The sequence below is a fragment of the Anastrepha ludens genome, chromosome 3 (genome assembly GCF_028408465.1).
Source record: "Anastrepha ludens isolate Willacy chromosome 3, idAnaLude1.1, whole genome shotgun sequence".
NCBI classification, from domain to species: domain Eukaryota; kingdom Metazoa; phylum Arthropoda; class Insecta; order Diptera; family Tephritidae; genus Anastrepha; species Anastrepha ludens.
Window position 1 is genome coordinate 73,341,591 of NC_071499.1, and position 17,302 is coordinate 73,358,892.

At 36.6% G+C, this 17,302-nt stretch overlaps 1 protein-coding gene across 1 annotated transcript in view; it reads right to left on the bottom strand.

Moving 5' to 3' along the window:
• The window catches only part of LOC128857553 (protein sidekick-like), a 125,770-nt gene extending 108,681 nt beyond the window's left edge, over positions 1 to 17,089 (bottom strand). The window contains exons 1-2 of the mRNA XM_054093305.1: positions 17,038 to 17,089; positions 16,239 to 16,340 (exon numbers count right to left, since the gene is read on the bottom strand). Of these exons, the coding sequence (XP_053949280.1) occupies positions 16,239 to 16,340; positions 17,038 to 17,089 (154 nt within the window). The remainder of the gene's footprint in view (positions 1 to 16,238; positions 16,341 to 17,037) is intronic.
• Positions 17,090 to 17,302: the final 213 nt, after the last annotated feature.

The window sequence follows — 17,302 nt, forward strand, 5'->3', positions numbered from 1 at the left end:
GATAAAATCCGCTTATCATAAATATGTACATACTCGTATTTTTCTCGAAATTTACATACATTTGTAATAACTTCTATTATTGACTGATATTCACTCTTAACAAAAATATATTTCTTATTTCTTTGCTTCTTAGATATATGTAAATATGTGCATATTTAGAAATGTGTGTATTATGTATCACATACATATGTGCCTCTAATACACATATATATATGTGTATGTGTGTTTTGGACACTTTTTCCAGTTTTCTGCTTGAAATATGCACGTTTCCAATGCGTATGATGTGTGTGTGTATGTTATGTAAGTATGGATTAATTTTTTACGGTCTGGCAATTGCACATTTGAAAACCAATGACAAATTTAACTTATTCTGGCATCGTACAAGGTGGCGCAAAATTAATTATCTAATTTTGCTTTTGAATAACTTTTATACTAAATAAAAAAATTGCATTGAGTGATGGAAATCCTTATTTGGGCTTTACAGGGTCCGGTAGTCGAAGTGTAACCAATTAAAAGGGCCATCAATTTAGTTTGGAAAATTACTTCTATTCAGTTCAAGGTAAAAAATGTGTGAAAGTAATACAAAATTAAGAATCAATTTACTTTTGCTCGACCTGACCACCTTTGCCCTGAAACGCTCCCGAAATGAATCGCAAGGTGCCCGAATGTGACTTGCAGGTATTTTGGCCCACTCGCGGACAATGGCCTTTTTCAGCGCCTCGAGACTGGTGAATCTTTTAGTTCAGACCTTGCTTTCCAAAGTGGGTCTGGTGAATTTCAGAGCAATTGCGTTGACGTTATGAAATTATTTTTTAGTCATTCTTGGTTCACTCAAGCTTTGTGAGACGGTGCCGAGTCCTGTTGAAACGTAAATGGCCTGCAACCAAAATGTTTGCCTGTCCACAGATTCTAAGTAACCCTCAGATGACTTTTCTGATAATGTTTTGCATTTACCTTGACGCCGGGCTCAATGAAAACGTTTGGAGAGCGCCCATCTGCGGTTACAGCGGCCCAAACTATTACCTGTGGCAGTTGCTGCCTCTTGGTGGGCAACCAATGACTCAAATTCTCCTATGAACGGTCGGTCAAATAAACCCTATCGTTTTGGCAGTTTATGAATTGCTCGATTTGAAAAATTTTCTCTTCAGCAAACACAATGTTCGGAAATTTACCGCTTGCGACTTTGAACAAGCGAAGCGACTCCTTCGCTCTCTCAAGTCTGACTTGTTGCTGCTTTGGTGAGCGATCATGTGCCATTTGGATCTTTTAAGGCTTGACTTCGAGATAATTTTTCAGTATGCGACGGATGCTATGGCCAGATATTTTCAGTTCTTTCGCCATTTGATTGGCACTTCGTCGGGGATTTTGCCCAAGTCGCTTCTTCACTTTTTGAAGCACTGCACGTGACGTTGCAGTCTTTTAGTGATCACCTCTACGACGTGTTTACTTCGGCAAAGTGTCTTCCTTCTGTTAAACAATCAGATCAGCGTATGATTCACATTGCTGACCAAACCGCGCACCCGCAAGTTCTCAAAATTTCTGAAGCTCAACTAGACGGACCATCGCTTTCGCACAATGAAGATGGTACACCCCATGGGATCAGTATCAATAAAGATCGTCCTATCGGAAAACTTTATTCGGTCAAGGATTCGACATACAAATCTGAAACGGAAGGAGGTATCATCTTCTTCTATACGTGTTCATGTTGACCACAAATGGAGGTACATACAGTTTGAGCCACCCCCGAACGGCAGATGGTTTTTTATGAGAAGCTTTGTTTTTGACCGAAATACACTCGGGGTTTTGGCATTGCCCGCCGAACGGTGTCCGCTTTTAGGAAAAGCTTTTCTATTATTTGGAGTTTCAGTGAGTTTTGAACACGAGTTCTACCGAATGGATGGCACGCACGATCCCCCTCGGTAACAATGGCCATCTTCTAGGAACATTACACAGTTAACCGAGTTTCTTTCATTAATTTCATTCAAGTACTCTTTTAAAGGAGAAAAACTCGTGATTAGGCTAAGAATAGTCTGCTGAGGTAGCACTCCCGGGAGGCCGTTGAAAGTGAACTTTTCTGAAACGATTCCAGCTCCGAAGATATAGCCCATCATATAACGACACCATCCTGGTGTCAGAAAGCTAAAAAGAATCCTTCCACCATTGCTCTCCTCTCCACAGCACGAGGATGTCAGGCAAAGCCGTTTTACATAACAATGAAGGCCTACGCATCACCAGAATTCGCCACCTGAAAGAAGCCATTTCAAACGGCCATGTTTGGAGTTGGCCTTAGTCAGAATTATTTTGGTTTATGTTATCGCAGAACATAGGAAAGTCCAACAATGATTTTACGACGGTTGAGAAGTAGAGTTTAAAACTAAGTTTTTGTTGGTGCACCTTAGCCTTGGTTTATGTATCTTCGCACAAACTACTTTCATAGCTTGAAACTCGCACGACGGCAACTAGTTACGCTTCACGTAACACGATTATAACTCCTGAAGGGGAGCTGTGGGAGCAAATGCACATACATAAGCCTAAACTCAGTCACATATCGCAATTGCTACAAGAAACAAAGATCACAACTCCTGCGCAAGGAAAATTATTAAAAAACTACATAAATATAATATTATCGAATGTCTCCAACAGTGAGCAGAAGCGATTATCTATGGAATTTGCATAATCTTTGAAATACTCGTACATCGATATGGCTTTTGGCAATTTTACAGAGTTAAATTTCAATCTGAATTTTTGTGCGGTTAGCCAGTTTTTGTTTGCTGTAAACACTATGGAGCAACAGTGAATGGTTGCAGTTCACGAAAATGCTGAAAATGCTTGGGATGCAGCCAAACAAATATTATTCATGGTATATGCAAGTAATAAAAAATTAGAAAAATATAAGTAAAAAGTTTACTGATAACGAGTAAGTCCTCTCTGGTATTTAATAAACACGAGCTCTTCAGCAATTTACTGATTTAGAGTTTTAAGCGCTGGTGCGCTCCTATTCACTTTATGCAAATATTTCGAATCACTGCCTAAAATTCTCTTATTGCAGCCCTGCGCTTCGACAAGGTAATTTTGTTTTTTGGATGGTTGGTATTTCTATTACTGGCGATGGTTCGTCAAAATCTCTTTTTATAAAGTTGAATGAGTTAGCGCGTGACTACCATTCGGAAGTTCACGTGTTCGAAACCCCAGGCACGCAATACTACGTGACAGAAAAAGTTTTTGTAATAGTAGACACTGCTCGGCAGGCAATGGCAAACCTCCGATGCATATCTGTCAAAAGCGCCTCATAAAAACCATCTGTCGTTCGGGGGCGGTATAAAGATTTTATCCTTGAGTATCTCTGACGATTTTCATTGAAATTCTTTAAAAAAATATATATTTCGTGAACTGTTCTACGCACTGTTACTAATTTAAGTTTCATCACTCTACTTTTATTACTACAGGATATATAGTAGTTAAGGATCTTCTCTGCAGGTGTCAGCGTGTCATACAATTTTTTTTTGTCATATATGTGACAAACAATGTGCGCGAAACTCAATGGAATATATATGTGCAAGGTGGCGCCAAATTAATCATCTAGTTTTGTTTTTGAATATATTTTTTACTAAAACGAAAATATTTCAGTGATAGAAATCTCTATTTATACCTTTGTTTTGTATACTGCAGCTGTCTAGTTCATAAGTGTCAGTGATTAATGTACGTAGCCATTTGCAAATATTGTAAATCTTCCGATAGGGTGATTAATTTTGCGCCACCTTTTCACAGAACACCACTATATTTCTTGTTAGGTATGTTGAAGTTTCAATAAGGATATTGGCTGCGGTTTTTTTTTATTTTTTCGAGGTTGAAGGAAGTCAAATGGGTTTAGATGGCCGCCATTTCGTCCTCTCGAGCACAGTAAAAAAATCGTTCACTTCATGAATTACTGAATGTGGCTTAAAACTCAGATAATTTTTCGCTAAGGAATTCAAAAATTCCCTGAGATAAGGAAGAAAATAATGGCGACCATGAAGTTTATTTCGGATAATTGAACTGTACTTTTCTTTAATAAATGCTCAAATTTAGACAAGCAGGAATTTTTAAGCAAAGCTTCCGATATTCATTAAATGTACGGCATTTTTCACAAAAGAAGATGGGCTTTGTTTTTGTAATGACATAAAAGGTATGTTTGAAGAAATTGGAATACCTTGTGTTCCTAACGAATGGCGTATATTCATTGACAGCTCAACAAAAAGTTTGAAAGCTTTTTTATTACACAATGGAAATAAATTTCCATCTCTTCCAATTGCTCACTCAGTACACCTCAAAGAAAATTGTGAAAGAGTCAAAATTTTGCTTGAATCTGTAAAATATCGCGAGTACAACTGGCAGCTGATTGGCGATTTTAAAATGGTGGGATTTTTAATGGGTCTTCAAAGCGGATATACAAACTATCCGTGTTATTTGTCCTTATGGGACAGTAGAGCGGATGCTAAGCATTATACTCAACGGTCGTGGCCTGTAAGAACAGAACTTTGTATCGGGAAAGAAAACGTAAAATTTGAGCCAATTGTTGAAGCGGAAAACGTGTTAATGCCGCCTCTGCACATTAAGTAAGGGTTGATGAAACAATTTGTTAAAAAACTGGATCAAACCTCAGAAGCTTTTGAATACTTGCGAAAATTTTTTCCGAAGTTATGAGAAGCAAAGGTTAACGCTGGGGTTTTTGTTGGTCCGCAAATCAGACAAATTTTCGCCGATGAAAAATTTCCAACGTTGCTGAATCGTACTCAGAAAGCGAATTGGAACAGTTTTAAAGCAGTCCTTTTTGGATTTTTAGGAAATAACAAAGCTAATAACTACGAAAAGCTAGTTGAAAATATGCTGAAAATGTTTAAGGCGATGGGCTGCAGGATGTCATTGAAAGAACATATGCTGCACGCTCATTTATATCAATTCAAAACCAACATGAGAGCGTATTCAGAAGAGCAAGGATAACGTTTTCATCAAGACAACGTTATCAAGGCCAATATAATGAAAACATGATGGGAGACTATATTTGGGGTTTATTGAGGGATAGTACCTATGAACATAAACGAAAAAGTAAAAGTTTACACTTTTAAATTATTTTCTACTTTTTTGTAAGTTATTTTAATAGTAAAAATTAATAAATATGATAAAAATGTTTATTTGAATAGTTTCATTCTATTCATTCTAAATAAAAATTATCTTCATAGATTTTTAAAAATATCGTTCAAGCTGTTTCTTAAAAAGGAAAGCAAACTTTTTCATGCCATCTATTTTTTTTTCATCTAATTCCGACCTAAAGGATTGAAATTTAATGCTCTGAAGTCAAAGTCAAATTTTGTGTTGACCCGTGTTATATATTCATCTGTTCACGTTTGCTCCACAGTGTATGGCGGAAAAGTGAGTGCTTATTCCTACACACAAAACGCGAAAAACTTGAGCGCCTGCCAACTTTAACTCGTTACGGTTGTTTTCGATATCAATGAGCACAAACTTCTAGTCTTTGAATGGCTCAGGGTGGGACTGTGGTACGTCTGTTTGCGTGATTGTTGTCGTCTACGCGTGTTCGTGGCATCATTTGTTGGCAGCATTGCTTCTGATAAAGTGAATTTGAAATTATGCGCAGTTGAAATTTACATATTTAATATGTGAAATATTTATCATAGCAGCAGTCGAATTGATCAAAGAATATTGCAAGTTGCTTGCCTTTTTTATGGGCGCGAGAGTTTTTAAAAGTAACTTGTACGAGCACGTGTAAAGTTTTATTTATTTGTGGCAAAGTGTGCTGTGCTGCGACACAACTACTTTTCCGCCAAAGGCTCTAATGGGAGTTTTATTTATATGCAGTTTGCAAAGTTTTTAAATTTAAAATTTTTATTTTGGTCGCTCTTTTTGTTTGCAAATATTTATTTGCAGCGTTGACACATCGGAGGAAATAGTCACCGCAGTTGTGCGAGTATATGAGACAGGAAAATGAAGAGCGCTGGCAATTTTTTTGATGTTCATAACAATTGCTGACTGCTGCAAGTTGCACGAGAATGCGCTACTCTGCGGCTGCTGTTGCCGCCGGTTGTTTGTCTTTGAACAAAGGAGGAAGTTCAATGATGCAAATACGTAGCAGCGGCAGTTTACTAAGCAGACTTTCAACATGTTTTTGTTTTTTACTTATTTACGTACTTCCTGCTTTTACTTTCAGTTTATTATTCTTTAATAAGTAGTTTTGGCGAGCCTGTGAGGTGTGCTGCTTCTTTCCCGTATAAAATTTGTATACGCCAGTGTACGGTTGTTGGTTATTGTGTAGAGAAATCGGAATAGATGTGTACAAACATATGTAGACTAGAAATGTTCAGAATGATGAAAGGAATATATTCAGTCATGTCTGTCGGTCCGATCGGAGGAAATATTTGAATGCAACTCAGGATGTATGCTGATCCACAGCCGTTATGGGGTGCCATTAAAAATTCGGGCTCTAAATGGGATAACTTTTTATCTAGAAATGTAATTTTCAAAATTTCATAATTTTAAAATATTAATTTTTTAAGTTTTTTTTTGTAATTTTATAGCATGTATGCGGCCGCCGTAGCCTAATGGGTTCGTGCGGGACTACCATTCGCAATTCACAGAGAGAACGGCGGTTTGAATCTCGGTGAAACATCAAAATTAAGAAAAACATTTCTCTAATAGCGGTCGCCCCTCGGCAGGCAATGGCGAACCTCCGAGTGTATTTCTGCCATGAAAAAGCTCCTCATAAAAATATCTTCCGTTCGGAGTCGGCTTAAAACTGTAGGTCCCTCCATTTGTGGAACAACCTCAAGACGCACACAACAAATAGGAGGAGGAGCTCGGCCAAACACCCAAAAAGGGTGTACGCGCCAATTATATATATATATATATGCGGCCGCCGTAGCCGAATGGGTTGGCGCGTGACTATCATTCGGATAGCGTTGGTACAAATCTCCGTGAAACACCAAGTTTTTTTCTAATACCGCTATTAGCCCTCGGCAGGTAATGACAAACCTTCGAGTGTATTTCCACCACAAAAAAGCTTTTCATAAAAATACCTGCCATTCGCAGTCGGTTTAAAAATGCAGGTCCCTCCATTTGTTGAACAACTTCAAGACGCATGTCAGAAATAGGAGGAGGAGTTCGGTCCAAAAAGGATGAGACAATAAAAGAGACGTGGCAGTAATTAGACGTGGGACTGCTTACGTTTGAGTAAATATGTACATTACGTAGAACCAATTTGTATGATGACATCGATATCGTTCCAAGCAGCTTAGATTTTACATACAATTTTAAGAAAGAAGCTCCATTTCGTTTCCGCCCCTACTTTGACACGTCTTTACTTAGTACTCTCTAACTCATATACTAATTTCTTTCCTTTGCAGTTATTTGCTTGTTGGTTATAAAGCTCGGCATTCAGTGATTATATTTGTCTAATTTTGTGGTAAGTATATTAAAATAAGAGATCTGCACTTTCATTAAATCAGAAAAATAAGCTTGAATGTGTCGCCAGCGCGCGTCGTACTGCATGGCGTATGACTAACTTTTTAGAAATGCATTGCCTGACTACGAAATCATCAACATAAGCAGGCATTGAGGCAAAATGGTGACACGTTATTTTTCAAACTTCATTTGGTTGTAATTGTAAATGCATTTCCTTTTTGTCATTATTCATTTGTGGTGAAAATGCTTATTGTGCATTCACACGTAGCTGATTTAATTAAGTAGTGATTAAGTTAGTGTTTGACTGATTGTGAATTGTTTGGAATATTCGTGGTATAATAATGGAAAATTTAAAGAGAGACATGTTTGTAATGTGCACTTCGTTAATCAGCGACAAATAGTTTTCCCCTTTACACACTCGTATATAAATTATTTCAAGTATTGCAAATTCTGCCAGTGCTGAATTACTCCAACTATGCCGTTTAACAATTTTATAATTAATATGTATGTATATGTATGCATGAGTATGCATAAATATGTACGTCAATATGCAGTTGCAGTTACTCAGTTGGCACTAATTGGAGCGTTTAATTTAATCACAATAGTAAATTCAATATTGGCGTGCATACTTTTCACTTATAAGTAAAAAAATGTGAAAAAAATTTGAAACAAGATATACTATTGTATATGAACATTCCACTCATTTTATATTTTACTATCTGATTCACATTTACAAAAAAAAATTTTCAATCAATATAATTTTATAAATTGACCACGATTGGTAATCTGGTAATTGCTACCACAATATGTTTCTCATAATTAAGTTGTTAGTGTTAATTTGTGTTAAAAGGCATCAATTTAAATTCAAAAAAAAAATTTACAAATCAAAATTCAAACTTTTCTCGTATAACGATAATTATAGGGGAAAACACATAGCGATCAGTAACTGGTTGATAGAAAGTTATTAATTGTAATTATAGCTGCTTTTTACATGTATTATGTATTTATTAGTTTTTATTGGAAAATTGAAAAGAGGCGGGTGAACTTTTAATTATCCCTGACATCCTACCAATTACTTTTTTTAGATATTGGGCTCATTGTTTGGCATTGATGAGCCAAGCATACTCGCATTCCTCCGCAATGAAAATAACACGCGTTTGCTGGAAGAACGTCATATGGAAAAATATGAAGAACATTCCCTTTAAAGCTTCTATTTTAACTATCTTTCTAAGTAAAAATAAGCAAAAATATTTTGCTCAAATGTGAAGATACATTTTTTATGTTGTTTAGCTGCAGGAGAACTACTGACATCGATAACTATGGTAGTTTCAGCTGAGAAAGGCAAATTGTGTTGGGGTTTCTGTTCAGTAATGCAAGTTTTGGCAAGTCATCGTGAGACGTTTAACGCCAGAACAATGCTTCCAAATTGTAGAAATTTACTTTGAAAAAAAAAAGTAATAATAAATAAATAAACTGTTCGCGAAGTTCATAGGGCACTGGCGGCATCATCGGTCCTTATTTCTTCTGAAATGGCCGAAATGAGGAAGGAGCTACCGGTAAGGTGCATGGCGAACGCTATTGAATGAATTTGTGCCCAAAAAAAAAACAAAAATATTCCAAAAATACTTCTGTTTTGTATTATTATTTTAAGTTTAAAGCTCTTAGAAAAATACCTTATATAAAACGAATACAGTGATTATTTCTGTATATTCCATTTCAGCATAAAACACCATTTCAGTAAACGAGGGATATAAAAATAACAGACTTGGTCCTACATCCTTTAAAGATGAGCAAGCCAAGCTTCTACTCCAATGCGGACAGACCTGCAATTTTTTACTAACGCAAAATAGTAGGGATGACCTTATAGAAGGATTTATACTCGGATATGTTGTTATTGTTGCAACAGTATAAACATTTTCCATAAATATTTCGGTAATACTGTTGGAATGACCGTCCTTAGTCGGATATATGTATATCCGGGTCACTCCGCTAACGTAGAACTGACTATCGCGGGAACGGATATATTCACCTTTGCATGACGCAGGTTCGATAACATCGAACCAGGAATATTCGCACATTATGAAAGAAATAAACATTCTTGGTTACAGCAGCACTAAGCTCATGGTACGTGGAAACTATGTATTAGAATTTTGGTGGCGGTAAATATACGTAGCAAGTAAATATGCATAGAAAATATTGCCTTCAGCTAAACATACATGTCCTTAGGAGTCTTAAGAAAGGATAAAAATATAATATAATCAATTGTAGGCAGAAGCCACATCTATCGGTTAGTATTCGGCAAATATAAATGTCAAATCAGCCTATTAGCGCGGGCACCGAATCTGAGTATGTGGTTTAATTCCTTAATCATCGCTGATAAGTTCAGTTAAAAGCTCGTAAGAAATTGATAATCGCGTCAAAAAAGCAATTATTTTTACTTTTAACTCTCTTCACTCTGGAAAACTTATTCGAACACAGAGGAACAAAGTGCAGCAGTCAAAATTACTGCCAAATCCCATGGTCCTGCCTTCATCTATTTAAAGCTTCCGTAGAGAATAATTTGATGGGCATTTATAGTTTGCTGCTCTGAGATATATTTACAAGGCTCGTCTAATATTTTACAGCCCTTTTACAAGAAAAAATATTGCAGATATTCATGTTTTCAGTCTTGAGAATTAAGTTACGGACAGCGAAATGCGGGAATGGGTTCATTTATCACGTGAGTAAGCAAGCAATTTAGTCTGGAGACATACGTCTTTTGAGGAGCGTACTATAGAAAAAGGCGTTTAACGGTGATTTATGGAGAAATAGGCGTTTGTGAGTTGCTGTTTGACCCTATCATACACTGTCAGATCTGTGATGAAGTCTAACATTAGTACCGGAAAATGAAAGAGAAATAATATGGCAGGCAGTAAACAAAACACCCCATGGGTATATTGACATGAAAGCTGAAAAAAGGAAAGGCTCATTTAGGATAAACTTTCAATTTATTCTCGATATCGATTTTCTAACGAGGTGTGTAATTCAATAATTGCAACAAATAGTTACATTACTTGTCGGTATAAATTTTAAATATCTCATAGTTGCGGTCCTTAATTATCTAGAGGAAGAAGATCGCAATGAGAGACGCGATAATGTTGAAGAAAACCGAACACTGCGCTGTGATTAAACTTCTTACAAAATAAGAAAAATGTCAATAAAAACAAAAAAAAATTACTACAAATGGTGGCTGTTTACACCTTTGTTATTCACAATTGAAAAGTAGTGAAATGAATTTAAAGGCTCTTGAAGATAACTCTCGCTCAACCGGCTCCGTTACCGGCGCTACAGCAGAAAATGTAAAAAATGTGTCATATTTGTACTAGAAGACGCCCGAATAAAGGCTAAATTATTATCAGATAAGACTAACCCATTCTTCTTTAAGATCATCTTAATCTCTCAAAAGCGAGTGCAAGGTGGGGAGCGGGAATACTCACGGCACCTCCAAAAAACAAAAACAAAAATCAAGCGTGAGTGGGATGGTGTTGAGTGTTTGGAGCTCTGCGAGAAAATTAAAAAAGTATTTTCGATCGCATTTGCACTGAAGATGAGAAAAATGCGTTCATCTCAATGAGTCCGGAAGTAACCCACAATTTAGGACGTGGTCCTTTTTATACCACGTCCTAAATTGTGTTCAGATCATGTTAAAAAATTTAACTCCGTTGGAAAGATCATGTTCTCAATGCCTTGGGAATCAAAAGGGTGTTTATTGATTGCTTACACTGAAAAGGGCTTCAGAGGAAGCTCTTAAAGAAAAAGTGGAGAGGGAAAAGTGATTACGACTGTGTTGCTTCATCACAACAATGCCTTGGTTCAAACACGCGTTTTTCGAAAGCTGCTGCACGAGATTGTGGCTTCAAAGAAATCACTCACCCACCTTATAGCTCAGGTCTAGCCCGTTGTTATTTCGTTTTATTCCCAAATTTGAAGAAACATCATCGTGGAAAAAAAATGTTCCTGACGCTGAAGAGCTCAAGGCAGGCAGTAAACGCTCATTCTTCCGACAAGGAGGAAAGCTATTGGACTGGCTGTCTCAGTCCCCAGACGCCAACTCGATTAAAAATGTATAGGGAATTAGGAAAACGCATCTTGCCGGAAAGTCAGTCCTTCATTTAAAGCAACTCGTGCATAAAGTTCGCAAAACATGGTCGCCTTTGTCGACGAGCTACGCAGAAAAGCTGGTTCAAAGCATGCCCAGAAGATTCCAGGCTATACTCAACAACGATGGAGACTACACGGCTTATTGAGTAATTGCGACACGTAGTTTTGTACATGCTTTCCCAGACTGTAACACATAGCATGGGAGTAAGTAAACCTCGCTTGAAGGTTAGCAGACAACAATTAGTGAATGGTACGCATTTTTAAGGAAGATCTTCAGCTTTTGAACTGAAATTCGACACACCGATATTGTAATCATGCCAAATTATGTGCAGCGTTGTCTCGTCGATGCTTGTAAACATTCTCTGACGCCTTCGGTCACATCAGCGATATCTTCACCGCCCTGGCGAGTGCCTAATTGTTCGTTCATTTCGTGCAGGGAACTGGTTAAGAAAACGAAGCGAAGTCAAACACAAAGCGGTCATGCAGTGTACCTATTTAACTTATCGAAATACCAGGCATTTTCAAGAAATCTGACTATTGTTAGAAGGTGAAATTGGATGAGGATCCTCGAAGTTGTCTCTCCTAAGTATCATACAACAACACTTCATTGTATCTCATTGCTCTTTAGATAAGCTTAGTACTCCAGCCAGAGAGACCAATTTTTGCTAAGGATTAATGAATAGCTAACTAAGCGGCTCCGACCTCTGCTTACTTCCCACACTGTCCATATTAATATTTGAGTTAAATATTAGTTACTTTCTAAAGTCGTCCTAACTGTATGCACATAAACATGTAAAAAATATGGTATTATTGAATTGAATCCGCATTACTCAAGTAGCAATTTTATAATCCTATTAAAGTTCTGTCAAAAGGGATAGAAAATTGAATGGAAATCGAAATATGCACATAATTGTGCTATGCTATGCTATATACGAATGTTTGGATAAAATGAAATAAAAGAACACATGTACACTAGGGATGCACAAAAAAATTTTTTTTTCTCGATTGGGGTAGCATTTTGTGACACGCCAAAAAATGAGTCACTTATATTTTTATTTTTTATTTTGTTTTCTTTAATATTTACCCAGCGCTTTGTAAATTTCCGTTCAATATGTTTTAAAAAAAATGGACTTTTCCGTTAATTTAGTATAAAATGGTACAGGTCGATATTATTTTTTTAATTTCTCTTCACAAAAATGCACAAATAGTGCCAAAAATATATTGTAAAATAAGACAAAGACTCTAAAATCTTTTAATTTTTTTTCTAAATTTTGAGTGGCCTTCCCAATTTCTTGTACCTTGCAGGAAATTACAAGTCCCGAATATCACAAGATTGTTGCAAACCGAAAATGGCACATAAAAAATATCGGCTGGACCTTGTTGCGCCATTGCTCGCCGCGATTAAACATGCCGAAACCACTTTATGGTTAATTAATCATTGGGAAACATTAGTTGGAAAATTATTGGCCTAACAGACGATAAATTTATTTAGGACAATGCCCGGCTTATTTCCAAATGCAGCTCATCTGCAAAAACAGCGGATTTGACTAGCCTTCTCCGTTGCCGATTTGACAGTGTCGTACCTTTTCCTGTGGAACTAAATACATGAAGGGGAAGGTGTCCACTAATAAACCTCAAACGCTCAACTCTAAGGCTAATATTCATGAAAAACGCGCGGAAATGGAAATGGTGACCATCTTCTCATTATTGTTTACGGCCATTGACTCAATAAATTGTATTTTACCAAATAAAATGTTAACCGAAGAAATTGCTGCATTTTTCCAAATTTTTTCATAGTTATTAAAGGCCAAGTAAGGATGGAACTTTGGGTATATTATAGTAATTCAGTAATTATATGTCCGGGTTCGAAAAACCGTGCATGAAACACACGATTGAACGGTTGTCTCTAATAGCGGTCGCATTGATAAACCTCTGAGTGTATTTTTGCCATAAAAAAGCTCTTCATAAAAACCATCTGCCGTTCGAAGGCCGCATTGAGCTGTAGGTCAAAATTTGGCTAGATGTTTCAAAACTCTTCGCAGCTGACGGCAATAAGGCTTTTTGGTAAATTTTGTTCATGAAAACTGCATTCAAATTGGCGGTAAGCATAAATAAACGGCCAAATCTGCAAAACGGCCACCCCAAACATGAACTTTAACAGTCCGTTGAAGTTGCCGATGATCAGCAGTACACCAGGACCGACTTTTTTTTGGGTCGCGTCGGGTGAAGTTCAACGTTTTCTAAGGGCTAGGAGTAGTCAGAATTTTTAAAAATTTTGATTTGTTTTTTGCATTTCTTTAAAGTATTATATCTTAAAAATATTGTGTGAAATTTTGAAGTGAATCCGACAAATACTTTTCGAGTTATTCTACAATGAACAAAGGTAGCAAAACTTTAAATGTGTTTTTCTCAAAACTGTGTGATCGAACTGGTGATCACTGTAACTTAAAAAACGCTTGATAGATTTCAATAAAATTTATACTGCTTTTAAACAACATAAAAAATTCGTGCCCGGGCGAAGGATTTTTTTTTTGCGAAATTTCGATTTTTTTTAAAGCAATTCTAGGTATTTTTCTCGAAAATCAGACAAATATTTTCTGAGGCCGCCATAATGTTAATTTTGAAAAACAAAAGAAAAAAAGCTTCGACCAGGCACAAGATTATCTATTAATAAAACTAATTTCTCTTGTCTGATTGATTTTAGATGAATCTCTAAGGACTTATGATGATAATGCCAAGGGACTTCTGGAGAAACGGTGGAGAAGCGGTAAAAGTCAATTATTAATTTTCTTTTTTTAATTTTTCTAAAGTCAAGTCAAAACATGATGTATTACTGCAATGTTTTTATTTGTGTAATTATTATTGAAAATCATAATCTTTTCGGGCCTCTGACTACCACTAACCCCTTAACCTTGGTAGACAGTTGCATCTATTTAATTATGAACGCCTTCGACTTATTCAAATAATTTGCTGCAGATGCGCGTGTGATTTTTAGACCGTTAGGGTGCGCACGTAGGAAGATTGCTTGAAATCGTTTTTTATACGCAGAGCCCATTTTATAAACAGAACGTACGCTTTCTAAATTTCTCGCAAAACTAAAAATAGTACAACGCGTATTGCGAGAAGGATACGCCTATTTAGCGGCATTTACATTTTTGTACAATGGTAGTCTGTCTGAATTTTGCCACTCTTTTTTCTATTAAACAGAAAACTACATAGGACGTCTGACGTAGGATTATGTCGATAAAAAATTTTGGCGTTGAAAAAAAAAATTCTTGAAATTTTTTTCTTTTTTTTGCCTAAAATTGATGTTACTATTGTTTATAACAATTTAACAAATAACGATATCAAAAAAATCCTATATCAGACGAGAGACACTATTACAGAGAATATATAATTAAATTTTTAAGCTGATTCATTTATCAGAACTCGAGATATCGTGTACACCGTATACAAAAACTTAGTTTCGAGAAAAATGCGTTTAAAGTTTCAGTATAGCAGGTACGCGCTTTGGAGCGCTTCGGGAAAAGGTCGAAATTTCAACGAAGAAAAATTTAGCCAGCTGTAACACATATTGTACCTTATTTAAGAGGGTTCAAAGTATTTTTTAAGCTAATAAAAAAAAAATCGATTTTTTGAAAAATTCACAGTAGACTTCCCCCTTAACTCAGATGAGGCCACATGTAAGCAGTTTTGTATAGAATCAAAAACGAAGTGTACCTCTTCTTTAAGCTGACTGAAAATATTGTATTATATTTACTTGCGCACATTAATACATTAATGGAGATAATGAAAGTAATCAAAAAGTGGATATCGAATGTCAAAAGGGTGCAATACATATACTTATATGGTACGTATCTGCAAAAATGACTAAGAAGCTTACTCAAATGAAATGTGGGTGGCCACTTGGAACTCAAGCGAAACAAGAGTAAGGTAGGAGGTAACATGTATTGAACAGCCACAAGAAGCCTCATAAAAAGTTATTATTTTTCCACTTCATTATCCGAAAAAAGAGCAATGTTGCGCTGGCATGGTTATTGTCGTCGAAGATCATTGGTTGGCTTATTCTTAAGCAACACAGCTACAAGAAAACGATGAAGCAGTAAAGAAAGCAGCGAGATGAAGAGGTGGTTACGGCTATCGACTTACAATGTCCCAAGCAGCAAGGGAATGGCAAAATCAGGCAGTGCGACAGGCAGTAAAAGTGTGACTATAAGTAGACGGGTGAAAGTAGCCAGTGCAGTTGAAGAGTAGGAGTTCCAGTAAACGACTGCTTATTTTCATCCGCCCGGATATTTGGACGGTTAAATAGCTGGTAGATGCTCGTTCAATGGACGCATGTTGCGAGGGGCTTAAATAAAAGCAGCCTTTACGAACAATCACATATACACGAATATCCTTGAGCAATAGTAAAAGAATGCGACAACCGTATCACTATGCAGAAATTGAAAGGGGAAGTAGCTGCTTGTAAGTAAGAACTATAATACATATGTATATAGAGAACATTTTGAATGGCATTCCAGGGATTTTGTCAATGGCGCATTGTGATGTTAGTGGATTACATACTTACAATATTATATTTATAACATCCTATATACATACATACGTACACACAGATATGTTGGCAAATGGACAGTACTTACCCAAGGCATGACACTGGAGGATTTTCGTGCGTCCTTCACTCACTATCGAACCGGATGACGAGGGTTGTGTGGTAAAGCGCGGCGCCTGCAATTGTGGGCCATCTGTAAGCACAAAGGAAACAAAAGCAAAACATTAAGAAAATATTTTCTTGGTTGCAGGGCAGCAAAAGGCAGTCGCTAAAAATATCAAGGAAAAATGAAGCGAGTGCAGGTGCTGCATTTTATGGCTAAATTGCGGTTGAAATATATCTCTACAAATCACTTGAACTATATAGCTATATGTGCATGAACATACGAGTACATGTGTCCTTTTAATACTTTCCAGTTGAGTTCAATGGGTAAAAAGTAAAAGCAATTTCGTAAATGTTTGATAAGCTTACAAACTGTTTTGCGGTGACATTTGTTTTGCTGTGTTTTCTGTGCTATTTATTTGCACTGTTTCTCTACGATTGCTTTATTTTTTTTTTCAAAAATTGTATTTCCATTAAATACACTGACGTATTTGAGTTATTCCAATTGTCGGGAGCAAATTTTTTGCTCACACATAATTACTACATAGCTCGAAATTTTTTTCTCCGAATGCATTGAGGTGACACCATCGGCTTGCAAACGCGGCGACTACAAATAAATATGACTACATTCATATACTCGTACATACATATATGTAAGCTTGAACAGTTTTTATTATTCCAAAAAATAGTAATTGAATATGAAGAAAAATGTATTACAAAGTTCATTTAAAAAAATGATCGGAAAAAAAATGACTACTGCTACTGCTGAGGTTACGCTGACGACCAACTCTTTCCTTCTTCGTACTGGGGTGTTACATACGATTCAGGGCTGGCTGCCATCTTACACTCGGTCATCCTGATTGTCATATGCCTCAGATGACTCTTCGTCGTGATCGTCTTCATTGTGCTCATAATACCGCCATAGCTTCATATTATCTGCGCTAGTTGATGTTTGACTTGGGCCTCGGAAGTCCCCAACTTTTTTCACATCGTATCTGCCATGTCTTTTAACTTTGCTTACTTGGTATGGGCCGATGTATTTACTGGCCAGTT